Genomic DNA, 27,382 nt, shown 5'->3' on the forward strand with positions numbered 1-27,382 from the left:
TCGGCATTACGCACTTTATATTCCACTCCAACAGCAAGACTACTTGTCAATGACATTATTACTGACCCAATACCTATTGAGAGGGGAACTCAACAGGGCTGTCCCCCATCACCCCTCTTATTTCTATTGTACCTCGAACCCTTTTTTCGCACAGTGTCTCAGGACCCCGACATAGTGGGTGTGGACTTTGGGACTCATTCACTTAAAGTGTTGGCCTTTGCAGATGACCTATTATTTTTACTAACTGACCCCGCTCACTCTGTTCGATATTTATTGCAAGCGCTTGACGAATTCAAATTTTATTCGGGATTTACGTTGAACTACCAGAAATCTATGGCCCTAGCTAGCCCCCTGACACTACAACAGACCTGGAGCGGTCACTTCCCATTTACATGGGCTCAGACTTCAATTTGCTATTTGGGGGTACAGATCCCCCGAGACCTTACGACCCTGTACACCAGCAATATCACCCCATTGCTTCAAGACACCTCACAACATCTACAGAATTGGTCCACTTTTCCCTTATCGGTGGCGGGCCGGGTAGCCCTTTTTAATATGGTGCTCTTTCCCAAATGGTTATATCGCTTTCAGGTTTTACCTCTGCTGCTGTCCCATGCCCATAACATTCGTTTAACGAAAGAGCTACAGCGTTTTCTATGGGGTGGTAAGCGACACGTATGCCCTTGCAACGGATGTGTCTGCCCAGGGATAGGGGGGACTATGGTTTATTAAATGTACGTTGGTACGCTATGGCTTGTCAGATGAGATATATTAATGATTGGTTTAGAGCAGTGGTTCTTAACCTAGGTTCGACCGAACCCCAGGGGTTTGGTGAGTCAGTCTCGCGGGTTCGGCGGAGGTCAAAACACACCTCCGACTCATATAGCGCTTCAGTCACGTTCAATCATCTATCAGTTATTCAGTGATTTTGATCAAGACTGATCGTGTACTCGGTTTCTTGATCTATCAATCAACAGCAGAAGTCACACTGATTTGCAGTAAATTTCATTATTATGTTATTATTATTCAAAATATAGGAGAACCTCTTTTGTTTTCAAAATTGATATTATTTTTTCCCTCACTGTATACCTATGTTTTGAATTTGTAAAAATCATATTTTATTTTTCCAATAAAGAAGGGTTCGGTGAACACGCATATGAAACTGGTGGGGTTCAGTACCTCCAACAAGGTTAAGAACCACTGGTTTAGAGGAACATCTGATTTTTCTGCTACACCACTGGAGTTATCTTTGCTGGCTCCGTTCCATGTGAGCTATTTTCTACATGTGGCAGATCCGAGGATGCGTCCTTTGGTGTCTCACTACCCCATTTTTACGCCAGCCAAAAGGACATGAAGATGGGTCTGTTAAACAGCCAAATTGTCTTCTAGGGTGTCTTTATATTTGCCTATACAGGGTAACGGAGCTTTCCAGCCGGGCATGCAAAATGCCACCTTTCTTAGGCAAGGTCTACAATATCTTTTTCACCTGTTTTCGGAGGAGGAGAGCCTGGTCACATTTGCCGAGCTGCAACGAACTTTTGACCTACAGGCTAATGATTTCTTCGCCTATTACCAGATCCGTCACTATGTTCAGTCCCTCCCAGTGGCTGCCCTTACTGAAGTCTGCAGGGAGGCGCTTTTGGAACTCTTCAGCCTTTCAGCCCAACAGAGGATTCCTCTACGATTTCATATTGTGGGAATCCGGGATTGCCAACCAAGTACAAATCTGGATATATTAGCGACAGCGTGGGCTGAGGACTTGCATTGCCAGTTGACTGCTCAATAATTACAACGGGTCCTGAAGAACATTCAGAAGGTGTCACCCAATATTACTCACTGGGAAATGCAATTGAAAATTGTTCTTAGACTTTACATTCCACCAGAACGTGCAGCCCGGATGGGGATTACTGCGTCGCATTCTTGCCCAAAATGCAATCAGGCTCACGCATCTTTGAGTCACATATTTTGGGCCTGCCCCGCAATCCAACAGTTTTGGAGACATCTTGGCCTATATACCACATCGCTTTGGGGAAGGCGATGGCTTCCGCAACCGAGGGCGTTATTTGGATTTTATAATATAGCCTCGCCCAAACCCAGGGGAATGTCAGCATTTATCTCCCGAGCCCTTTTGATGGAAAAAAAGCCATCCTCATCAACTGGCTCTCCCATGATCCCCCGTCATATGCACAATGGAGATCCCTAATGATAGTGCATGCAACACTGGAGAGACGCATAGTGGGAGACTTGGCTCTTGGTACGGGTCGCAAATTTTGTCAGGTGTGGGAGCACTTCTGGCAGGACCTCACACCGCATGCTCGCAGTAGACTTTTGAATCTTTAAGATTTTATTCCCACTCTCAGCTGTTGGACTGGCCATGGATTCTTGGGGAGGGGAGGGGAGGGGGGATGGGAGGGGAACTGATTACATTGTTGAAAATGTTATTTCCTGAATGGTACTACTGTTTGTATTTGCTTCTTACTGCTGGAATAATAAAAATCATTTAAACATAATTTAAGACAATCCAATCTATTTTTTTTACCAAACATGTAATCTCTCTTTACTACATATGCTTACCTTCTACGTCTTCCTATCCTATCTAAAATTGTATTTCTTCCCCTTTTACTTCTTGTAACCATAGTCAGTCTGTAATGTCCAAATGAAAATTCATATTGTCCTATTAATTACTAATGTTTGTATATCACTCACTTTTTAGAATTTTATTACTGTAAGCCGCTTAGAAATTTGATAAGCGGGATAACAAATTTTAATAAAACTTGGAACCTCAGATACTTCTGGTAGTCTAGAAAAAAGAGAATGTGGAGATACGCCTTCATCAAATCCGGGGAGGCTAGAAACTTCCCCTGCGTCTCCAACTATCACTGAGCGCATCATCTCCATGCGAAAGTGAGGCACTTTCAGCGCCGCATTGACCACCTTGAGGTTCAGAATGGTCTCCAATCATCACAGCCTTTCTTTGGAATGAAGAAGTATACTGAGTATCTCCCAGAGCCTGAGTCTCGCTCTGGAATGGGTTCTATGGCCGCAATATTCAATAATATTGAGTAACTAGTCTTATAGCCCGTTACATTAACGAGTGCTAGAATATATGTGTGTGTGTGTGTGTGTGTGTATGTCTTTAATTCTTTCTCTCTCTCTGTCTCTCCTTTGCGCTTTCTGTCTTTATTTTTCCTTGGCTGTCCACCACCACCCCTTGCCTGCTCCCCCTGTCCATTCTCCCTTCCTTTTACCTACCCTGTCCTTCAGTAGGCCTCCCTTCCTTTTCCCCCCTGCTCTGGAGCACTGGGACACTGAATGGTACATCTTTATGTGATGGATGCATTGTAAATACTTGAAACTTGATTTCTCATTCCCTGCAGCCCTCCCCTGTCTGTCCAATCTAGTCTCTCTATTTTCTTCCCTTCACCTATTCCCTTCCTTCTACCTTGCAGATCTGGCATCTCTCTCTACCTCCTTCTTCCTCTCCCTAACCCACAGTCGTCAAGTTTGGGACTTTTCCTCTGAAATATCCTGCCCGGAAGCCGGTGGTACCGCTCCCCACCCCCCACACCCGCGCTCAGTCCTCCTTGTGGGGGGTGCAGCGGGAAACGCGGAAGTCATAAGGGCGGAATGGGGGGGAAGAGAAAGCTCCGAACGGGAGAGCCGGCGTCGGTTTGCGTGGGAGCCTGGCGCGAGCCGTCAATGTGGAGCCCGGGGATAGGGAGTCGGAGGTAGAGAGCGCATGGGAAGGGAAGGGGGAGGTAGGGCGTGGGGGGGAGCAGAGGTCACATAGAAGGTGTGGTATTGGGAAGGGGGTGGGGTAGAAAGCCGGTAGTTGGAGAGGGGCAAAAAGTAAGCGAGGAGTGCCCCTCGGCCCCTGACGTCAGTTGCTGCCCTGTGGAAGGATGTCCGATCCCGCTCCGGCTAGGAGCCTCGATGACATAGAGTCCGGGTAGCTTTTCAGATTGGGGAGAGCCTTCTTTGCCGGCTTCGGAACAAAGGCGAGTCTCAAGTGTGGGGCCGTTATTGCAGCGGCGCGAGATGGAGAGCAGGGAGGCTGTGGTGACGTACTAAGCGGGCATGCGCACTCTCGCCTAGCACGACAGATCAGGGAACACGCAGCGAGAGTGCGCATGCGCAGCTAGCATTTTATTAAATATGATGGCCGCAATATTGAGTAATGTCCAGTTGTCTTGTTATCTAATTTGCAATATCTCCTGGAAATATCCAGCTACCTCATCTCATTTGTAACCCAAAATTGTAACTTTCCTGGAAATGTCCAGTTAGCTCTTTTGTTATTTTATTTGTAATATTGCCTAGAAATATCCAGTTGTCTTACTTGTTAACTAATTTGCAATATCTCCTGGAAATATCCAGCTACCTCATCTCATTTGTTACCCAAAATTGTAACTTTCCTGGAAATGTCCAGTAAGCTCTTTTGTAATCCGCCTAGAACTGCAAGGTACAGGCGGAATATAAGTCACTAATGTAATGTAATCTGTGGACTGTGCCTGAACCGCATGCTTGGGGCAGCCCACTGGGGAATCCCAAAAATGCTTGGTCAGAGGACAGAGAAATTCCAGTTTGTAGCCATCCCTGAGAACCTCAAAGACCCAGCAGTTGGAGGTAATGACCTGCCATTCCGAATGCCAGATAAACCGACAACCACCCTCTGATGGCATCAGAATTGCTTCTTTGCAGGAGCCGCCGGACAACTCTCCCTGGATGACTGATGTCGAGAACCGCAGAACCGTGGTCTGGCAGATGAAGATGACCACTGGCCCTCGGAAAGGTCCAAGTACGGATAAGCATGCCTGAAAGGATGAAAATTAGGACATCCCGAACCCATGGAAGAATGGGATCTATTCACAGCAGCGACTTAGGCCTGTGATCCTGCACACTGGCCGAAAAGCAACTGTCCCTGAACGGGCAATCGGCTGATTAGGGCAAGAATCTAACATACAATAAGACTTATGACCCTGGGCAAGTTACTTAATCCTCCACTGCCCCAAGTACATTAGATAGATTGTGAGCCCGCGGGGGAAATACTTGAAGTACCTATATGTAAACCACTTTGAATATGGTTGTAAAACTACAAAAAGGTGGTATACAAGTCCCAATCCCTTTCCCTTAATATATTTCTTAAACAATTTTTCTACCTCTTGGGACACTGGTTTCTCAAGAGAGTCCCAAACTGTATTCACTGGAATTAATGACTCCTTTATATCTTCATTCATTAAAAATTATTGTGATTTTAATAAAATTTCTGTTCTCAGGGTTTCTACATTTGATTTAAAATAATTAGCTAACTCATTTGACAATGGAATATTTGATTTATCAACCGATGTAATATCATCAGCTTTTCTTAAGAAATTAACGATTGAAAACAATTTCTTATTATCTATATGCTCCACCCCTATAAGGTTGGAATAATATTCTGTTAATTAAGCTTTATACTTTTGAATCATAATTCTCCAATTAATCCTTGTTTTCTTCAGTACCTACTTTCTTCCAATATTTTTCCAATTTCCTACATTCTCTTTTTAATATAATTAAATCTTCTGAAAACCAGAACAGATTTTTCTTCTAAAACCTGACCATAAAGGAACTATTTCATCTAAAACAGATGTACAACATTGAATTTCATGTTCTAATTACCATATTTTTCGCTCCATGAGACGCACCTGACCATAAAACGCACCCTAGATTTAGAGGAGGAAAACAAGAAAAAAAACATTCTGAACCAAATTGTGTACTAATATATACCAGGCTCTGAACCCAGCCCCCCTCATTCCCTGCCAGGCTCTGCACCCAACCCCACATTCCTTGCCAGGCTCTGCACCCTGTCCCCCTCCCTGCCAGGCTCTGCACCATTATGTATAAACAATTTTTATTGTTGCCATAGCACATCAAAGGCCAAAGCAGTGAATTCAGCAAAATTGCATAAATATCTCAGTAAAGATAATACAACACACAAAGATCAACATCTCCATCACCAATATTTCCATAATAATATAGAAAACCTATAACTCTATACCAGTACTAAACTAAACTAAACCTTAAGTTTGTATACCACATCATCTCCATAAAGATAGAGCTCGGCATGGTTTACAGGTAATTCAATAAATGAGAGAAGAACATAATAGGAAATTAGAGGTTATGAAGAGGATAGCTAGCTTTACATTTTAAATAGATAGCTTTACGTTTTGGAGAAAAGCCAGGTTTTCAGATGCTTTCGGAATAATTGGAATGAGCCTAGGTTTTGCAGAGGGGCAGGGAGGTTATTCCAAAGCTCAGTGAATTTGAAGAAAAGGGATTTCCCTAATTTACCTGCATACATGACGTCTTTTAATGAGGGGAAAGATAGTTTGAGTATGTGGGCGGATTTGGTAGTGTCAGGTCTCAAAGAATTCCAGGATAATGGGATTAGGGGAGGAAGAATGTCATGTAGGATCTTGAAAATTAGGCAGGTATGTTGCGATAACCCCCTCTCCCCATCCCTCCAAATAACTATCAAGCGATCCAACTTATCTCCGAGACCCTGTGTTCTGATAGGTTTCAGAAATCAGATAAAAAAACACAACAACCCATAAATGCTACCAGTTCCCCAAACCAAAGCTAAACCAACATCCCCACCACCACCACATCTGACTGAAGGAGAAATACAATAAGTTCCAGATACTGGGAGGCTCTGCACCATTAATATACTGGTAAATGACATGCTGGCTGAATTGGAAAAGGTAATTTGCTCCTTACCTAGCAGGTCACCACATGCATGCCTAGTAGATCAGGTATCCCCTGAATTTGATGCTGCCGGCCCTTGCACGTGTCAGCGAGCGCATTAGCTGTATGAGCCTAGGCAGACAGCAAATGCGGCTGCGCTGAATTTCTTAATGAAGGGAATAGGAGGCAGACCCTGGGTACATAGGAGCTCACAGAGAGGCTCTTACACTTGTACATGAGTGCCATAGAAACTGCTCCAGTCCCCCAGCTCTGGTTTCCCAATGGAGAGTGGAGATCGACTGCAACAAGTCCCACCCTCTTCCTGTTTCCTCTTCCTCTTCCTCTTCCTGTTTCCGGAATATGTGGAATGTTTGCAAGGGAGAGAAGTTGTGTTAGATGTGGTCGGGGGACCGAAGAAGGAAGGCTGCGGGATTTGGTGTTAGGCGAGCTCAGGTACCGGACTTTGACGGGAGGAGGAGGGGAAGGGAGAAGTGCTGACAGCAGCCATTTGTATCTTCGCTGCATAAGACGCACCGACATTTCCACTCACTGTTGGGTGGAAAAAAAAGTACATCTTATGGAGCAAAAAATACGGTATATGAGCACTTGAATTTTCAACTTTATAAAAATCCATAACTTTTCTGCCAGAATAAAATTTGATCTATTTTGCCTCTTGACCACCCTTCTTGTTTCACTTTTTTACTGTAGGTTAAACCCCTTTCTTTCCAGTTAGTTATCAAATTTAACATATAAATAATTATCTGACCATTGACCTTATCCCAACCATTAGAAGAAAAAAAAACAACCTAAAAAGTGATTAGTGAAAGAGAACAAATCTAAATAATGACCTTTTTCATATGTTACGGTAGTAGCAGATTGCTGTAATTCTATAGAGTCTAAAAAAGCTGAAAGGTCTTTTACATTCGGATCATTTGTTTTCAAGATGTAAATTAATATCTCCTAACAATAAAGTATGACCAGAATTAAGCGAATTATGTGCTGAAAAATCAGAAACATCAGTGTTAATCTCACTCCATTTACTAGGTGGGCAATATAATATTATACAATATAATGAATCTAAATGAGATTCCATACGAACATCAAATGGCATTATCTCTGTAGTAGATATATTCATTTTCTCTCGTAATTCAACTTTAAAAATTTTTTTATAAACAGAAGTCAATTCTTAGGGGCCTAAAATTTTCCAGGAAGCATATCAGAAAAACAGCAGCAAAGATACTTCTCTTCTGCCAGGAGCCTCTTATCACAAGGCTTCCATGCTGTCACTCTATACATGCTAATTCACACTACAACATACTTTTGCAGGTGGTGTATAAGAATCCAAGAGGGTCTCCTCTTCTACTTCTGCATCAATGCTTAAGGAATTAGTTATGGAAAAAATGGTAACATTCAGTATGCTAAATACACATTTAATTGTATTAGCTGTGCTAAAAAAGGGCTGGTACAGAAAACACATTTTGAAAATTTAGGGCTGGATATTCAAAAAGTAATATTCTGATAACTATCATTTTAGAGGCACTTTAAGATGGGATCCGGAAGGTTCGCCCCCCACATTTCGCCCCCAGCAATTCGCCCCTCACATTTCGCCCCCCACATTTCGCCCCCAGACACATTTCGCCCCCACACATTTCGCCCCCCGGATGTTTCGCCCCCACACATTTCGCCCCCACACATTTCGCCCCCACATTTCGCCCCCACACATTTCGCCCCCGTCTCGGAGCGCAAATCCTTACCTCGGAGCGCAAATCAGTCCAGCTACTGTTGTGAGCGCGAGAGAAGCCAAGGGGGATCGAGGCTTGGCCAAAGCGAGACAGCGTCCCCCCCCCCAACGCGGGACCCTGTGGCACCATCAGCTCTTACTCCCTCTAACACCGGCCCTGCAGCTCCGGACTTCCCCACACCTGCTCTCTCCCCCCCCCCCCCCCGATCACTATTATTTTAAATGTTATGGCAGCCACGGCGCTGTATCCATCGGAGGAGACTTCTAACCTCGGCCTGCCCCGGAACTCTTCCTGCAACAGCAACTTCATGTTCCTGCCTAGGCGGGTGGTGGCTGCAGGAAGAGTTCCGGGGCAGGCCGAGGTAGCGTGCACTGTCTGTCAATTCCTCCTGCTGGAAGGCCGACCAACCCCCCCTGATCACATGCAGGAGGGTGCCCAACCCCTCCTGCCAAAGGCCGACCAACCCCCCAATCACCGGCAGGAGGATGCCCACCCTCTCCTGCCGGAGGACGCCTCCCCCAATCGCCGCTGTCTGTCAATTCCTCCTGCTGGAAGGCCGACCAACCCCCCCCCCCCCGATCACATGCAGGAGGGTGCCCAACCCCTCCTGCCAGAGGACACTCTCGACACTCCGCCGATCGCTAGCAGGAGGGTGCCCAACCCCTCCTGCCAAAGGCCGACCAACCCCCCAATCACCGGCAGGAGGATGCCCACCCTCTCCTGCCGGAGGACGCCTCCCCCAATCGCCGCTGTCTGTCAATTCCTCCTGCTGGAAGGCCGACCAACCCCCCCCCGATCACATGCAGGAGGGTGCCCAACCCCTCCTGCCAGAGGACACTCTCGACACTCCGCCGATCGCTAGCAGGAGGGTGCCCAACCCCTCCTGCCAAAGGCCGACCAACCCCCCAATCACCGGCAGGAGGATGCCCACCCTCTCCTGCCGGAGGACGCCTCCCCCCAATCGCCGCTGTCTGTCAATTCCTCCTGCTGGAAGGCCGACCAACCCCCCCCCGATCACATGCAGGAGGGTGCCCAACCCCTCCTGCCAGAGGACACTCTCGACACTCCGCCGATCGCTAGCAGGAGGGTGCCCAACCCCTCCTGCCAAAGGCCGACCAACCCCCCAATCACCGGCAGGAGGATGCCCACCCTCTCCTGCCGGAGGACGCCTCCCCCAATCGCCGCTGTCTGTCAATTCCTCCTGCTGGAAGGCCGACCAACCCCCCCCCCCCGATCACATGCAGGAGGGTGCCCAACCCCTCCTGCCAGAGGACACTCTCGACACTCCGCCGATCGCTAGCAGGAGGGTGTCTAATGCTGCAGTTGATTGCATCTCTCCAGAAGCCTCGATCCCCCTTGGCTTCTCTCGCGCTCACAACAGTAGCTGGACTGATTTGCGCTCCGAGGTAAGGATTTGCGCTCCGAGACGGGGGCGAAATGTGTGGGGGCGAAATGTGGGGGCGAAATGTGGGGGGGCGAAATGTGGGGGCGAAATGTGTGGGGGCGAAATGTGTGGGGGCGAAACATCCGGGGGGCGAAATGTGTGGGGGCGAAACATCCGGGGGGCGAAATGTGCGGGGGCGAAATGTGAGGGGCGAATTGCTGGGGGCGAAATGTGGGGGGCGAAACTTCCGTGAACCCTTTAAGATTGCCTCAAAACTAGCTGGATAGGCCATTTGGCCTTCATTTGCCATCATGTTTCTATGTTGGTGTATAGGTAGAGCAGCAACATTGTCCAGAACGTACCGATATTAGCCCTTTATACAACAACTAGTATTTTAGCCCGTTACATTAACGGGTGCTAGCTGTCTGTCTTTCTTTCCCCCCCACTTCCCTGTGCAGCAGCTACAGCAGCATTCCCTCCCCCTCCATGTCCCTGTGCAGCAGCATTTCCCCCCACCCTACTTCCCTGTACAGCAGCATTTCGATCCCCCCCACTTCCCTGTGCAGCAGCAGCAGCAGCATTCCCTCCCCCCACACCACTTCCCTGTGCAGCAGTAGCATTTCCCTTACCCCCCCTTCCCTTCCCGTGGTCCCAACAAACCTGCTGATTCCAGCAGCGTGTGCAGCACTCTACACACGCTGCTTCGGGGCCTTCTACTGCCCTGATTTACTCTGGCACGTCCCTGATGACATAATCAGAGACGCAGCAGAGCAAAACAGGGCAGTAGAAGGCCCCGAAGCAGCGTGTGTAGAGTGCTGCACACGCTGCTGGAATCGGCAGTTTTGGAGTCAGGACTGCGAAGAATGTAGCGGCTGGAGTGATTTTTCAGTGCTTCCCTTCCCGCCCCGTGAGGTGTCGCCGCAGCTCAAAGCCTCAAACTCCCATAGCAGCAGCACATAGCACAAAACTCATAGCTGCCATCAATTATATCATCAAAAATTGTAGAGATAGGAAATTCTTAAGCTCAACAAATGTTGATAACAATTACCATATGAAATGAGCTAGATTATAGAGACAGCATAGATAGTATCAGTTCTGCATTTATATCAATGTGAAGTATCAGAAACTGATTATGATTTGGATACTAACCACTATTTCATTCAAAAAATGGAAGTTAACATATTTCGTGTAAACTTGTTACGATACCCGTCTTAAGAAAAAACTTCCAAAATTCTTCCTAGAGTTCATTACAACTTTTTGTAAACATCAAAAACAAGGTGGAAGCATCAGACTTTTGATTGGAAAGGGATCATGGGGCCTCTTATAGCTCCTGCTATTGCAGTACCTACTTCACCGATCCTCATCAGGTGTAATCATATGCTTTCAACCTCCATCCTACCTAATATGAAATATACTTTATTCAAAATCATGTTGTTAAAATCCCTTAAATAATTTAAAGAATATGCCCAATTTGGTTCATATAATGCACCTTTCTTCAACAAAAATAATAATATCATCAGAGTGAGAGTGCTGAGTTACACTAATCTGGTCCTCAAGACCTTGGCACTGTCACATGATGTATGGGCCAGCACAGCAGCTGGATGCAAAGAAGGTCACAAAAATCAGTGACAAAAGGATAGATGATGACTGAAACCCCCTACCAACAGATAAGTCCTATGTTGTGCACCTGAATAGTTTACTTTCACTTCTGAGATATTGTGCGGGTTGTTGGTGGAGTTTTTTACGCCGATAATATGACTGATGGCAGCTATGAGTTTTGTGCTGCTGCTATGGAAGTTTGAGGCTTTTTTTCCAACTTATATTTGATCCTTCAATAGCCTCTAGTGTGGTATCTTTCAGTGGATACTTTATAACAAATATATTGTTCAATAATTACTGATCAAGCCATACATTGGGACAGTACCTACTTATCAAATGAGGATGAGATTGACTTTGAAAGATAATAGCTCACTTGCACTTGGAAAATTTTGACCAGTCATTAAAACTAACTGCAAAAAAGCTATTCCATTATATCCTGAAATTATTAGAGATGCCGCTTTGGTGGTTACTGATTTACCACTGACCCAAGTAAGTGTTCAGAGATTGTTCTCTAATAATAATTAGATCAGATTTGAGGGCATCTATGAAGGAGGCAATTCTTTTTCCAAGGACAAATTCTTCAAAGATTTATTTAAAAATTTCTCCCAAGTTATTACAATTCCTCAATTTGTGGTCTTGAGCTACTTGTAGATATATTACAAAAATGCAAAATATTTGATAGTTATCAAGAAAATCTAGATTACCCTGTAACTTATAAAAGATCATATTTTAATTTTTCTCCTTGAATACTAGTTTTTCGGTATAAATTGTTCATTTTGATTTGCTGTTTTGAATTTCTTATAAATACAATTTTTTAAAGGTTTAATAAAAATATTAAAATGTATAACAGTGTATTACGTGTTTTTAATTGACAGCATTTTTTGTTCAGGTTCTAAATTCACACTTCAAATACCGTATTTGCCGGCGTATAAGACGACTTTTCAGTACCTTAAAATCCTCCCCAAAGTCGGGGGTCATCTTATACGCCGGGTACTGTTTACATCACAGTTCTTCAACCGCCGGTCCGCAGAAAATTCCTGCCGGTCCGCACAGGACCGGCGAGATGGACCCGTTAAATTTTCTGCCCCGATGGTGTTTGCAGAAATCTTCTGTTCCTCCCAGCCTCGGGCGATCATTCCCTCTGTGAGTCTCGCCTATGCGGAAACAGGAAGTTGAAACAAAATAGGCGGGACTCAGAGAGGGAATGTCCCGACGTTTGCAGCCTGTCTTGATCGCTGCCCCTGCTGAGTCGCCGAAGAGGGCCGCAGGTAAAGTGCAGGCAGAGAGAAGATGGTCAGCGTGCGCGGGGAGGTCAGCGTGTCGATTGGGGCCATCAGCAGCGTTTGTGCTGAGTCTGCCCACGTGCAGGATGCGGCGGGTAGGGGCCTCCGACTCGTCTTGGGCGGCTGGGCCTGCGGTGCAAAGCTGTTTTTGCCGGCTTGGGGGGGGGGGTCGCGAATCGGAAGAAGGGGTAGTCTTATACGGCGAGTATATAACAAACTCTATATTTTAACTGTAAAAGTTGGGGGGTCGTCTTATACGCCCAGTCGTCTTATACGCTGGCAAATACGGTAAATGTATCTTGTAAAGGAGGAGCAGCCTAGTGGTTAATGCAGCAGCCTGAGAACTTGGGGAACTGGGTTCGATTCTCGTTGCAGCTCCTTGTGACTCTGGGCAAGTCAGTTAACACTCCATTGCTTCAGGTACAAATTAAGTACCTGTATACTGTACAATCTGTAAACCACTTTGATTGTAACCACAGAAAGGCGATATATCAAATCCCATTCCTTTTCCCTTATTAGTCCCAATTCTGTACATAAAGAAATATCCTATGTATTTCTGTTATTAATTAAAATTTTCTTAGATTTACTATACATAGCAGGAATTAGTGTCAAAGGTTATACTAACAGCACTAACAAGCATGGAATATCTATATTTTATTTAGTATTACAAGTGGCATTTAATAATCCTTTTCAAAAACAGCAATTTATATAGTGCACTACTATTGGTACAATCTCTAATCCTTGGGATGCTGGACTACTGCAACATACTATACCTACCATGTCCCGCGACCATGATGAAGCAATTGCAGACGGTGCAGAATACAGCCCTGAGACTTGTCTATTCACTAAAAAAATATGACCATATCACAGAGGCAAACCATGACTCGCATTGGCTTCCAATAGAAGCAAGAGTGAACTTCAAATTCTACTGCTTACTTTACAAGGCTATCAACGGAGAAAGCCCAACTTACTGGAATAACAGACTAAATCAATCCTCCTCAATCAGACACAGAAGAACCCATTCACTATTCTATTACCCACCATCCAAAAATGTCAAACGAAAAAAACTCTGACTTAATAGCCTCCAAAGCAGCTAAGTTGGACAAACAACTCAGCACTCTGTTATCGTCATCCACAGATTACAAAACCTTCAAGAAAGAAATTAAAACCATACTCTTCAAAAAACACGTTAAACCTATCCAGCACAACCAATCCTAACCCAACATCCAACACTCTATAAACCCTTAGTACTCTCTAATTTTTTTCTAATTACCAAACATTATCTAAACCCCATAATTATCCCTTAAAATTTTATCTCATCGTTTATTCTATTATTTCAAAGTTGAAATGTAATTCTTGTTTTTAGTTTGGAAGTAATCTGCCTTGAACCGCAAGGTAATGGCGGAATAGAAATCACTAATGTAATGTAATGTAATGATAATGGTGGTGGACCGTGGCAGGGGGGAGGGGGGTGACGCGAGTGGGTGGGGGGGATGCAGGATCGCAGGGAGGAGGCTCGTAAATTGAGGCAAGCTCGGTTTCCGAGGTGCGGATTTTGCAAATGTTTTGCTCATCTTGCAAATGTTTTGCTCATCTTGCAAATGTTTTGCTCATCTTGCAAAACACTCGCAAACCGCAGCACTCGTAAACCGAGGTTTGACTGTACAGAGTTGCATTCGATCCTCGGTAGGCTCCTGTCACCTCATAGGTGTTCTTGTCATGCCAACATAGCATGAGCCATTTCTTCACTGGATCTTTTTATATGCTATTTTTTATTTTTATATTACTATGTGTATCATAGACTTTTCTTGTGATACTGCGCTCCACAGAGATTCATTCGAGATCTAGGATGAATCTCTGTGGAGCGCAGTATCAACTAAACTTGGCAATATAATTGCTGGGAGCCTGGACCCTGAAGAAGAAAAAATTTTAAAAACATGATCTTGTTGATGGAGGCGCTCCCACAGCAGTATTGACAAAAGATAAGTTTATCATTTAAATCTATTCACAAAAAAAGTTTATAAGAATAATTTATTTATAAATAAAAAATTCACAAGAAAATTTTATGTACACACAGTAATATAGAATTAAAAAATAGCACATAAAAAGATCTGGTGAAGAAATGGCTCATGCCATGTTGGCATAACAAGAACACCTATGAGGTGACAGGAGCCTACTGAGAATCAAATGCAACTCTGTATAAGATAATATGCACTGGGATACACTTGATTTTTTCATGTCTTAAAAAAAACCTAGTAAAATAAAATAGCCTTGATTTCAGGTAACACCTGTCAGGGATTGTGGTACTGGGGGGTACGCTTTGTATGTGTCTGGGCTTTGAAGGATACAGTTCTTGAAGAGTGCTGAAATCCAGAGTTCCCAAGTGCTGGGTTTTCTTGACTGAAGTCTGGTGAGTCTTAACAGCTTTCTTACTAAGAATCTAGAACAGAGAAGTCAAGCCCACAGATAAACCAGAGAGAAACACTTGCAAGACATCCCAAGTAAATCTTCTGCAGCCTTATGAATGCAAAGTTTAGATTAATTTTTAATGTAATGCTAAGAACTTATTAACAATGGTTTTCACAGTATGTCAATTATAAAACACTCTATGAAATTAACCAGGTATCATTCAAATTAACATTAACACCACAGCCTCTCACCACCTCAGTGATTATTCCCTGAGTTTATTATTCATTTACTTTAAGGTGAAATTATGATGGTAGAAAATGGGTCATAAAGCAACTATACCAACACAGTGCTCCTTGTTCACACTTGCCAAACCACCATTTCTGAAACACAGGTCACAGTGGTCCACAAATAACAAAGTAAAGGAAACCACCATAAAGCAAAATAGCAAAGCTCTCACGTTCATACCAAGTTTAAAAATACAAGTTAGCCACTGCTGTCCCCAGACAACTGGATAATCCTATACCATTTAATAACTGGCCAAATTAAAGGCCTATTCAAAATAGCAGGTCTTAAGTCTGTTAAACATTTTCGCATAATTAATTGTATTTAATATACTGTCTTTCTAGTGTATACCAACCAATGCGGCAAATAGGTGCCTAATGGTTAGTCGAGTGGCCTGAGAACCAGAGGAACTGGGTTCATTTTCCACTGCAGCTCCTTGTGACTCTGGGCAAGTCATGTAACCCTCTATTGCTTCAGATACAAAATAAGTACCTGTACATAGTTTGCAAATTGCTTTGATTATAACCACAGAAAGGTGGTATATCAAGCCCCATCCCCTTTCCTTGATGGTAACAGCAGAAACTCTACTTTCAAGAGCATGGCAGTCATAGTGGATGACTGCCCATGAAAACTACTACAAAGCAAAATGGGAATAGGAAAGGTACAGAGCAAATTAAAAATATATATTGCTCGTATTATAATTACTTCATGTTCCAACAGGTTTAGATTGTCCACGGTGAGGGAAAGCATTTTAGTTGTGCTGAATGCAATCCATTCATTTACAATGTCATCTTCTTTTAAACTGTACATCGAACACAGTTCCATAACTGCAGAAAAATGAGACAAGAGAAAGGATAAGACTAGCAGCTTGAGTCCAGCAAACTCAAAATTAATCATAAAGACATCACAAAAATATGCCTCAAGCTAAATAATAAACCAGGCAGAAGAGAGACCTGCTCCATAAATAAGAATTCAATTTAGTGATATGTTAACACCCAAGTGAAATCCAATAACATTTAATCATAACATTTCAGATAAAGTAGTGTGTTTTCTAGGTTAATCTACAACAGGGGCTCTCAACCCAGTCCTTAGAGAGTCAGGTTTTCAGGATATCCACAAAAATTTGCATACAACTTCAATCTCATGTATATTCATTGTGGGCATCTTGCAAACCTGACTGGCTAGGTGTGTCTTGAGGACTGGGGTGAAATCCCCTGGTCTACAATATGCATAAAAAAAGGTAAAAACACAATTACTTTATATACATATATTAAATAGAACATCTTGTTTCTGGACCAATGTTCAGGAGTTGCACAGATAGGGGTACAGAATGATGTTGCCTAAACATACAAATGAGTAACAAATCTCTAGCTTTTCCGGCTCAAGTATACATAACTTTTATGCATATAAAGGACTCAAATTTTTTTAAATGTCATTTATACTACTGTATAAGCTGCTCTGAATACGAGCTCTGATAATTAAGTTCATGAACTCATCCTAGAAAAAGTGCTACATACCTCACTGCTGAATATCACTATGGTCACCTTCGAAGTACTCCCCTTGGGAAGCTATGCACCGACACCAGTGCCTAGTCCACTATTCAAAGGAAAAGAACGGAAGGCTGAATGGATCCCCCAAAGTAGGGGGTACACCACACGCAGGGACTCCTTTGCGTCTTCCTCAAAGCACAAAACCGACGAAACCCAAAGAATAAGCTCTTGTAGCTCTTCCTGCTGAAAAATGAGCACCACCGACGCATCCTCGCCAGCCGGTGTCTCCGAAAAACACATGTCCGTGTTATCCGCCCCCCTGAGAGGATCTTGGGGATCCAACAAGGGGTCTTCCGGTATGAACGAAAATCACACAAATGCCCCAAGGTGACGTCACCCCCGCAAAGACGGCCGAGAACAGTCCTCAGGAGGACAGGGCTCCTTAGAGTCAGTCAAGGCCTGTACCAGCTTGTCCAAATCCCCGCCAAACAAGAAAGAACCTTGAAAGGGAAATTTACTAAGCTTAGCCTTAGATGCCACATCCGCTGACCAACCCCGGAGTCACAGGGTACAGCGAAAAGCCACTCCGAGAGCCATGGACTTGGCTGAAGACCACAGCAGATCATACATGGCTCAATTTTAGCAACCTTCTAATCCACCAAGGACCAGTCATCAGACTCCCAGTCAAGAACCACCAGAAACAAGCCCGGGCCACGTCAAAACTTTGCTTAAGAAGAGACTCCAACCTAAGGTCCTGAGAGTCCAGCAAGGCTGAGCTGCCTTCAACCGGCACCGTATGCCTACGTGCGATGGCCGAAACCACTGCATCAACCATAGAAGACTTCAAGGTATCCCTATCCCCATCAGGAATGGGATACAGCTGAGACATGGGCCGCGCCAAAATCAAAAAGTGCTTCCTGCCCTTTCTATTGCACTACATCCCGAATATCCTGATGACCAGGAAAAGAACGGGAGGCTAAACGGATCCCCCAAAGTAGGGGATCCACCACACGTAGGGACTCCTTTGCGTCTTCCTCAAAGCGCAATACTGACGAAATCCAAAGAATAAGCTCTTGTAGCTCTTCCCGCTGAAAAATGAGCACTACCAACGCATCCTCATCAGCCAGCGTCTCTCAAAAACATATGTCTGTGTTATCCGCACCTGCAAACAGAAAATCCTTATCCCATGAGACCTGCGGCCACTTGGACAAAGACAGGGGGAGGGATTGGGCCGGAGACGCCGCTGAGGGGGGCCAAACAGGTGTGGATACAAAAGGCAAAAGCCTCCTGGAAAAACCAGAGACCCCTGGGGAAGTAACAGGATCCCCAGCCACCTGCAAGTAAGCCTTGTACATGGCTAAAACAAAATCTGGCAGCAAAGCAGGACTTGCTGCCAAAGCAGGAGACCCAGCACAAACCTATTCCTGTCTCTCTAAACAGGTGAAAAACCCACCAAAATAAACTCCCCCAAGGCCTGCAGCGGCAAAGAGGCCTGAACAGAGCCAGCCGCTAAAGCAGGCAAGCCAGCAGCCGTGAAAAGGGAGTCCCCCAGCACTATTGTTGGTAAGAGAAATCTCCTTTCCCTGACCAGCAATGGCTGAGGAAATCCCTGTGTGGGCAATAAGGGAAGCCAGGGCTTCCCCACTGCCTGCAGCCAATGAGTGGTATATGCACGAAGGGGAACCCTGCTCGCCGGCACCCAAAGCCAATAAGGATTCCACTTTGTGATGGCAAATGCACTTCGTGCACATGCCAGCTGCATCAACTGCACGCCTTGAACACAATGAGCACTTTTTAGGCTTCTTAATAGTGCTCATTGCGAAAACCGCTACAAGGGAAATAAAGTGCCGGTTAACAATGAAAATCAATTAAACTCAATTGAAGGCTTCCCTTCAGACTGGCACTGCCTCAGGATTTTTTTTCAATATAACTAAGTTACACTTGAACAGACCCCACTGATTCTCTAAGCTATAGGCCTTGCTGGTAGTTGGTGGCAAGGCTTTCAGCTGAGGCACCTCTAAAGAAAACAATTTGGGGAGGGGGGAATGGGGGAGGGGAAACTTGACCAATTGAGTGTGGCACCCCCCAAGGTCAACTGGACCTCGAAAGGGTCCCCCAAGCTCAATCCAGCACCACAACAGGGACAAGAAGGTAAAATCAAACAAAATCCAACAGCCCCTACCCTAACCTAGGTAAAGACAGCACAGGCTTACCACCTCCACCTGCTGAAGTCTGAGAACAGAGTGATGTTGCTCTTATAGTTCACAGTTCAAGTTTCAAGTTTTATTTAAAATTTGATTAAACGCATATCCAAAATTCTAAGTGTTTTACAAGGGGAGACTGATTCAAGACCCCTTATCCACAAACCACTTGAAAATAATAATGGAAACGGTAGAAAAATGGATGTCAAGTCATAAACTAAAACTGAACTCGGAAAAAACTAAATTCCTACTACTAGAGAAGGAAAAAAAAACATCTCTCACAGAACTAGAATTAAATACAATCAAGTACCCAATGCAAAGTACACTCAAGATCCTGGGAATACAACTAGACAGAAACTGCACAATGCAGTCTCAAATCCACAAAATCATCCAAAGAGCTTTCTTCACAATGCGTAACCTAAGAAAAATAAGAAAATTCTTCAACAAAGATCAATACAAGATATTAGTACAATCCCTAGTACTAAGTATTGTAGATTATTGCAACAGCCTCTACCTATCATGCCGAAACTACATGATAAAACAACTACAGACTGTTCAGAACACGGCCCTCAGACTCATCTACTTCCTCGGCAAATATGACCACATCACCAACGCATACCTAGACTCACACTGGCTACCAATAAAAGCAAGATCCCAGTTCAAATTCTACTGTCTACTATACAAAGTAATACACGGAACAGCACCCAGCTACATAAACAACAGACTACACCGTAACCTCTCACACAGATTAAGGAGAACTCAGAGCCTATTCATTTACCCCCCTCTCAAAGGAACACGACGAAAGAAACTATACGACAGCCTTTTAGCGACACAGGCAGCAAAGATCGATACTACCATCTCAAATCTACTGACCAAATCAATAGACATTAAAGTATTCCGAAAAGAAATCAAAACTCATCTCTTCAAAAAACACTTCCCATCATCATAACCTCACAATAGTATTAGAAAATACTCTCATGACCACCACCACCACCACCACCACAGCAACACCTCTGAATCATCTACTATCTGCTTTCAATTTCTCCTGGAAATGTCCAGACTAACAATTGTAACTTGACACATTCTTGATTCTATGTACTGCAATGCTACTGGAAATGTCCAGTCTTCTAATTTGTAATCCGCTTAGAACCGCAAGGCACAAGCGGAATAGAAATCACTAATGTAATGTAATGTAATGATTGTACTTGGGACTGCACAGCTCATTTATACTACAGCCAAAGCTTGTGTCTGTCTTCACCTGCTGGTCGTGGTGAGCTATTACCCATCAGTTTCTGTGCCAGTCTGGAGGAACGATAAAGAATTTAATGTTTGTTTATTGCTCTAATTCAAGCTCCAACATTCTCGCGATGGCACACAAAACATGCAACAATAATAATGAACGCCACTCAGCAAGATACTACCACACGTCAACACAAACACATCTGTGAGACATTGATATAATAAGGCTATGAAACCTTACTAAGCTGTCTGTAAGCACACGGTGGCAAGTTCATGAACTTAATTGTCAGCTCTCATATATTGGCCCCTCCATGTCTATTAAGTCCTTTTGGAGACAATAAATCAACCTCTGCAGGTTCCAGCAAAACCCATATACAGTCAAACCTCGGTTTGTGAGTAACATGGTTTGCGAGTGTTTTGCAAGACAAGCAAAACACTCGAGCAAACTTTAACTCGCAAACCAAGCATTGGCTCAATTTGCGAGCCCCCAACCCATGAGAATCTCGGCGAGAGTGAGAGCCAAAAGGCCTTGAGCATGTGCAGATGCTCAAGGCCCCGCAACAGCCCAGCAGAGAACTGGCAGCAGGCACTTTCAGTACTGGTACACAGGTAAGGACAGGGCCGGTCAGTGGGAGAGGAGGTGATCTCAGTCATGAAGGTAGGGAGGGAGCAGCGCCAGTGGCCTCAGGGGAGCAGCAACGCCGGTTCCCGGGGTGGGGTATCAAAGTGGAGGACAATAGTGGGAGAAGACAAAAGAAGCGATAAGGGTCGGGTGTCGGAGAGATGTACCTAAGTCAGTGGAATGAATCATCCGAGTTGCCATTATGGCCTATGGGGAACTTTGCCTTGATATATGATCACTTTGGATTACGAGCATGCTTCTGGAATGAATTGTGCTTGCAAACCAAGGTACTACTGTTTAACTTTAACCCATGGAGTTTCCACAGTAAATGAAAGGAATACTCTGTTTTAGATAATTTTTTTGTTTAGCAATAATGAAAGAAAACCAACAAATTGGGGTACTGTATAATCTGGGCAATAAGAGTCCTGGTTTAGGCATGTGGGAACTCTTAGAGAGAGGAAGAGATAATGGTTACTGCGGATGGGCAGACTAGATGGGCCATTTGGCCTTTATCTGCCATCATGTCTCTTTGGTTTCCACAAACAATATGCTATTTTATCCATGCCTCTAGGTTTGTTTTTGAAGTGTGTGATCATTTTAATTTTAGTATTTTATTATTGAGAACTGTTCTAAACATCCCTTTTTGTACCCTATCATAAAGATATTAATATAGAAGTCTGGCTTCAATGAGATAGTAAGAGAACTGTTGCCAAGCTTTGCTTTGATATTCTTATGCTTGTGTAAATTTATTGTTGACTTCAGTTTCCAACCTGTGTCACCACTGTGGCATCCCTCCATTCATTTTATGCATTGATATGGCCTATACTAGGGAGAATATAGAAGGTCCCCTCATATTTGATATATTTCCATATACTACTATAGTATAAAAGGAAAGTCACAGGGAATGCAACCTGCTTTTGATGACATATAGAGATGGAAAAAAATATTCTCTGCTCCTCCAGTACTAGCTTTCCAAATACTAGCTAATCCTAAACAGGAGGGAGAGAGAAAAGTATGAAAAACAAGTTTTAAACTCAAAAGGAAGAAAATGAACAAATCCCTGCAATATACCATATCTATGCCAGCACATAGCACAAGGACCCTCACATGGGAAAAAGATACAGACAGACATTCAACAAAAAGGGACCTTACTCATGATCACCCTCTAGTGTAGTATATACCAAGGCTTGATAAAAAATGCTTTAAAAAAATAGCCAGCAAAAAAATTAAGATCAGCACGTAAAATCTCTCTTTCCTTACATACTGGTGGTACAATAGGGCATGTCCAGAAACAGAGTATGACTGGTCTTCAAATAAACCACACTTTATTAGCAACCAATGGTGTAACACATGTAGAAAAACATTTGGCACATTGTATGACTCGATGCGGGCCATGTTTCGGCTAAAAAGCCTGCATCATGAGTCCTGGTGAGTGACAAACCAGATAACCAGTATTCATAAAAGGAATGCCAGATCGTAAAAAAACATTCAGCCAAGCTGAATATCTACAAGTTGCAGTCAAGGCATACACTACACTTCCCCCTCCATATTCGCAGTTTCGTTAACCGCGGTTTTGATTATTTGTGGTTTTTCGTTCCTCAACTCCGCTCCCCTAATTTATGTCACTGAACCCAGCGTTTCACATAGGAAATCGCTGCTCACCGGCGGGTCACAGAGGAAATCGCTGCTCCCGGCGGTTCATGGAGGAAATCGCAGGTCAGGTTATTCGCGGTTTATTATCTTTTTAAGGGCTATTTTACATGCAAAAAGTTATTCGCGGTTTTTTGGTATTCGCTGCCCTGCTGTTCCCCCTATCACCGCAAATGCGGAGGGGGAAGTGTATTTTAGGATCACTTCTTCCTTCTTTTCCCTGGCCTCTTGCTAAAATCATTTCTAGTATCCGAAGATTGGAGGGTGGCCAATGTTACACTGATTTTTAAAAAGGTTCCAGAGGAAATCGGGAAATTACAGACCAGTAAGCCAGATTTCAGTGTTGGGCAAAATAGTGGAAACCATTACAAAAAATAAAATTGTAGAACATGTACACAAACATGAGAGGAGAGTGTGGCACAGTGGTTAAAAGCTACAACCTCAGCACCCTTAGGCTGTGGGTTCAAACCCACACTGCTCCTTGTAACCCTGGGCAAGTCACTTAATCCCCCCATTGCCCCAGGTACATTAGATAAATTGTGAGCCCACTGGGACAGACAGGGAAAAATGCTTGAGTACCTGAATAAATTCATGTAAACCGTTCTGAGTTCATTTAGGGAATGGTATAGAAAACTGAATAAATAAATGATTTATCCCCCCTTTTATGAAGCCGTATTAGGGTTATCGCAGGCCGGTAAAAGCTCCGACACTCACAGAATGCCTATGAGCATCGGAGTTTTTACTGCCATTGCCTGCATTAAAAACCCTAATGTGGCTTCATAAAAGGCAAAATTATGTTCTTACCTGATAATTTTCTTTCCTTTAGTCACAGCAGATGAATCCAGAGACTAATGGGATTACATCCATCAACCAGCAGGTGGAGATAGAGAGCACTTGATTTATCCTCGAGTATATCTTAGATGCACAGCCTCCTGGCCAACCAAAGCAATTAAAACACAAAGTAAAGCACATAAAAGGCATGAGACATATGAAACATAAGACACATATGCAACTTCATTCCCTCACATGTGCTACCCCACCATTGATGCTTCAAAATCAAGAATGTAATTTCATCCAAAAGCATGCTGAAACCGCACCTGAGAGTGCAATCACTCTAAAATTGTCCGTACCGGGGCTCCGTCGGTGCCGTCACCCATCAGTCAAGAATATGCTTCCTGCTTGTCCTGGGATAAATAGGATGTACCAAAGCAGTCCAAACATAGGAAGGGAAATAAAGAAGTGAACGGGAAATCCCTCGCCCCCCAAATCCTGCCCTGCAGCACCCGTCCAAGGAGATACTACATTCCAGATAGTATGTCACCCATGATCATACAGAGGCTAACCTCCTTAGCATATGTGAGCAGGAGACATCCTCGCCCAAGAGCACCATGCTGTGGAAACCACCGCTACATCGTCCCTCCATGAATAGAATGAGTGCAAAGCAGCCTCTTATGGCCGCCAGGCCCCAAATAACCTCCTGGGGAATGGAACCATCATGCCTGACAATGGTCCTTAGCTGTTGTCAAAACCCATGAGCACCACCGCAGACCAGACTTTCTTTCCCTCGCAAGGGTCTAGGGCATCAAACCTGGAAACGGTATAAGGGAAGACACCTCCTCTAACTGAAGCCCTCTGAAGCACAAATCCATAGGGCTCCCACAGGAGGCAAACTGTTGACCAAAGTTAAGAAGAATGCTAGGGGACAGGCAAGACACCAAAACTATATCTAGTCCCAGAAGTGACAAGTGCCTTTCCTAGAGCCCCCAAATAGATACACAGTGTTCTCCCCAGAAATTTCTTCCAGTCGGGTGGCATGAAAATGTAGCTGGGCGGGACGGGGAAATTTGGTGGTGGGAAAATTAAATGTGCACTATATTTATTAGTTAATTGTTATTAATTATTTTCCAATGCTCAATATGATTTTCTTTTTAAGGTTTGACACTTAGGAAGTGTTCCAGTAGCATTTAAGCCACCCTTGAAAACAATTAATGCAGATCCTCTTATTCCGAATAACTACTGGCCAGTATCAAACCTTCTATTTCTTTCAAAACTACCGTACTTGAGAGAGTGGTATTCAACCAACTTCAAACTCATGTTGAATCAGTTAATGCTTTGCATCCCCGGCAATTTTGTTTTTAAGACAGCAATTCTGCCACAGCAAATGCACTGAAGTCTATAGGAATTGAATGGACTTTGGTGCATTTGCCATGGAAGAAGTATGGCTGACGGATCCCATTTCACTGCACACGGTGGCTTCCTACGCAAAGAAAATCCAACTACAAGACCCCAAGGAAGTCGCTGTGTGCAGTGAAATGGGATCCGTCAGTATTTCAACTAGCACTACAAGTGTCAGCCATACTTCTGAACACTTTGGCGAAAATGCAGTTTGGGCCTTTAAGCGAATGGCAAGAGAGAGAATGAGAGGGCACTCTGTAAAGTTAAAAGGGGATAGATTCCATACAAACGTAAGAAAGTTCTTCTTCACCCAGAAAGTGGTAGAAAACTGGAATGCTCTTCCAGAGTCTGTCATAGGGGAAAACATCCTCCAGGGATTCAAGACGAAGTTAGACAAGTTTATGCTGAATCAGAACATACGCAGGTAGAGCTAGTCTCAGTTAGGGCGTTGATCTTTGACCAGAGGGCCGCCGCGTGAGCGGACTGCTGGGCACGATGGACCACTGGTCTGACCCAGCAGCGGCAATTCTTATGTTCTTAAGTAAAACTGCTCTTTCTGTATGCTGAAAATAATCAGTAGTATGATTACAGCTTAGTAAGTAAGGCAGTAAAACAGCTGGTTGCATTGAGAGCCATATTCATTCCCGATAAAAATTTCTAAAAACTTTAAAACAAAAAAAGCACAAAAAAAGTTTTAAACAAAAGAAGAAAATTAAGAAAAATGAATTAATTTATTAGTCTGAAAAGTTTTGATAAAAAATAAGATTGACTATTTAATTGCAATATAGAATTAGCTACGATAGAGTAGTAAAGATTGTGGGGGTTGTGTGGATGAAAGATAACTAGCACCACACAAATTAAGGGTGAAAGCCTTTATGATCCCTTTAGTGGTGCTCTGAGACACTATCCTCCACATTTAGATTGACCTTCATTAATTTGCTTTTCTGTGGAGCTTATTGATTTGGCAGATTGATTTTTCACTTAGTGTACTGACAAATGCAAAGTGACACACATTGGGAAAAATAACCTAAATCATAGTTATCGGATGCTAGGGGCCACCTCTGGGGGTCAGCGCTCAAGAAAAAGATCTGGGTGTCATTGTAGACAATGTGCTGAAACATCCCACCCAAAGTGCAGTAGCAGACAAAAAGGCAAACAAGATGCTAGGAATTATTAGATAAGGGATGGTAAACAAGTGTTATAATGCCTCTGTGTTGCTCCAAGGTGAAACCTCACCTTGAATACAATACTCCCCCGCGAATTCGCAGTTCAGCATTCATATTTTTATCTTATTCCTCCTGCTGCTTTTAATCCACATACACACCACCACCTCATTATTAGCGTGGCCGCTGCGAAGGAGATGGGGGGGGGGGGAGAAAGAGAGAAAGAAGATCGGTGGCAGTTGCAGTGCGCACACACGTGATAGAGCTTTCCAGCCGACGACAACCAATGGCAGCAGCTGCTTGGCTGAGAACGACGCACCGTCACCGTGGCAATGAGAAGCCAAAAATGGAGCGGGGAAGTGGGCCCTAAAAGAAATTAGGCATTTTTGTACCACATCCATTTTTTTGCAGTTTTTCACAATTCGCGGTCACTCCTGGAATGTAACCCCCACAAATTTCGTGGGAGCACTGTATTGCGTTCAATTCTGGTCACCTTATCTCAAACAAGATATACTTATTTACTTATTCCGTTTTCTATATCGTTCTCCCAGGAGAACTCAGAACGGTTTACATGAGTTTATTCAGGTATTCACAAATTTTTCCCTGTCTGTCCTGGTGGGCTCACAATCTCTCTAATGTACCTGGGACAATGGGGGGGATTAAGTGACTTGCCCATGGTAACAAGAAGCAGTGTGGGTTTGAACCCACAATCCCAGGGTGTTGAGGCTGTAGCTTTAACCACTACGCCACACTCTCCCCATATATAGTGGAACTAGAAAAGATTCAAAGAACAGTGAAAGGAGATGACTAACAAGGTTAGGGCTCTTCAGCTTGGAAGAGATGGCTGAGGGAAGATTAAGTCTACAAAATTCTGAGTGGTGTAGAACGGGCACAAGTGAATCTATTTTTCACTTCATCAAAATTACAAAGACTAGGAGACACTCGAAGTTTCAGGGAGATACTTTTAAAACCAATGGGAGGAAATATTTTTTTCACTCGGAGAATAGTTAATCCCTTGCTTCAAAAGGAAGCCAGTGGGAGATCCAAGATGGCCACGGATGCCTGACTGCTACTGAATGCTCCTGATTATCTCGCAGTCTTTTCTTCATTAAACGACTTGGAAACTTAGGCGGATGCCGAAGAGACAGGGCAAAAGCGCCGGTAGAGCCTCCCAACGCTCAGAAGCTCCTCTTCTGACGATTGACGAGTTTCTCAGAAGATTGCAGCTGGAACCCTCACCGTCGGGAAGTTGCCCGCTGGACACGTTACCGGAGAGTAACGCGGCAGCAACTGTTCTGGGCTCGATGTCACTCTCAGTCCCGATGCAAGAGAGCCTCCCACGCAACCTATACCACAAAAAGCCAGCTCACCGCGAGAAGAGAACACACCCGGAGAGGAAGTGCTCTCAACTCCTGAGGCTGAA

The 27,382-nt window shown here is 44.1% G+C and overlaps 1 protein-coding gene across 4 annotated transcripts in view; it reads right to left on the reverse strand.

Annotated features, from left to right (window-relative positions):
- The window catches only part of POLA2 (DNA polymerase alpha 2, accessory subunit), a 154,848-nt gene that overhangs the window by 117,898 nt on the left and 9,568 nt on the right, over positions 1-27,382 (reverse strand). For 3 of the 4 annotated variants that reach the window (XM_033956268.1, XM_033956270.1, XM_033956266.1), the window contains exons 2-4: positions 16,125-16,246; positions 15,077-15,168; positions 8,039-8,096 (exon numbers count right to left, since the gene is read on the reverse strand). In XM_033956268.1, coding sequence (XP_033812159.1) covers positions 8,039-8,096; positions 15,077-15,168; positions 16,125-16,246 — 272 coding nt within the window. Of the gene's footprint in view, positions 1-8,038; positions 8,097-15,076; positions 15,169-16,124; positions 16,247-23,425; positions 23,547-27,382 lie in introns of those variants that run through there. The other variant, XM_033956269.1, reaches the window with a different exon arrangement.

Source organism: Geotrypetes seraphini, chromosome 8 (genome assembly GCF_902459505.1).
Source record: "Geotrypetes seraphini chromosome 8, aGeoSer1.1, whole genome shotgun sequence".
Lineage (NCBI taxonomy): Eukaryota > Metazoa > Chordata > Amphibia > Gymnophiona > Dermophiidae > Geotrypetes > Geotrypetes seraphini.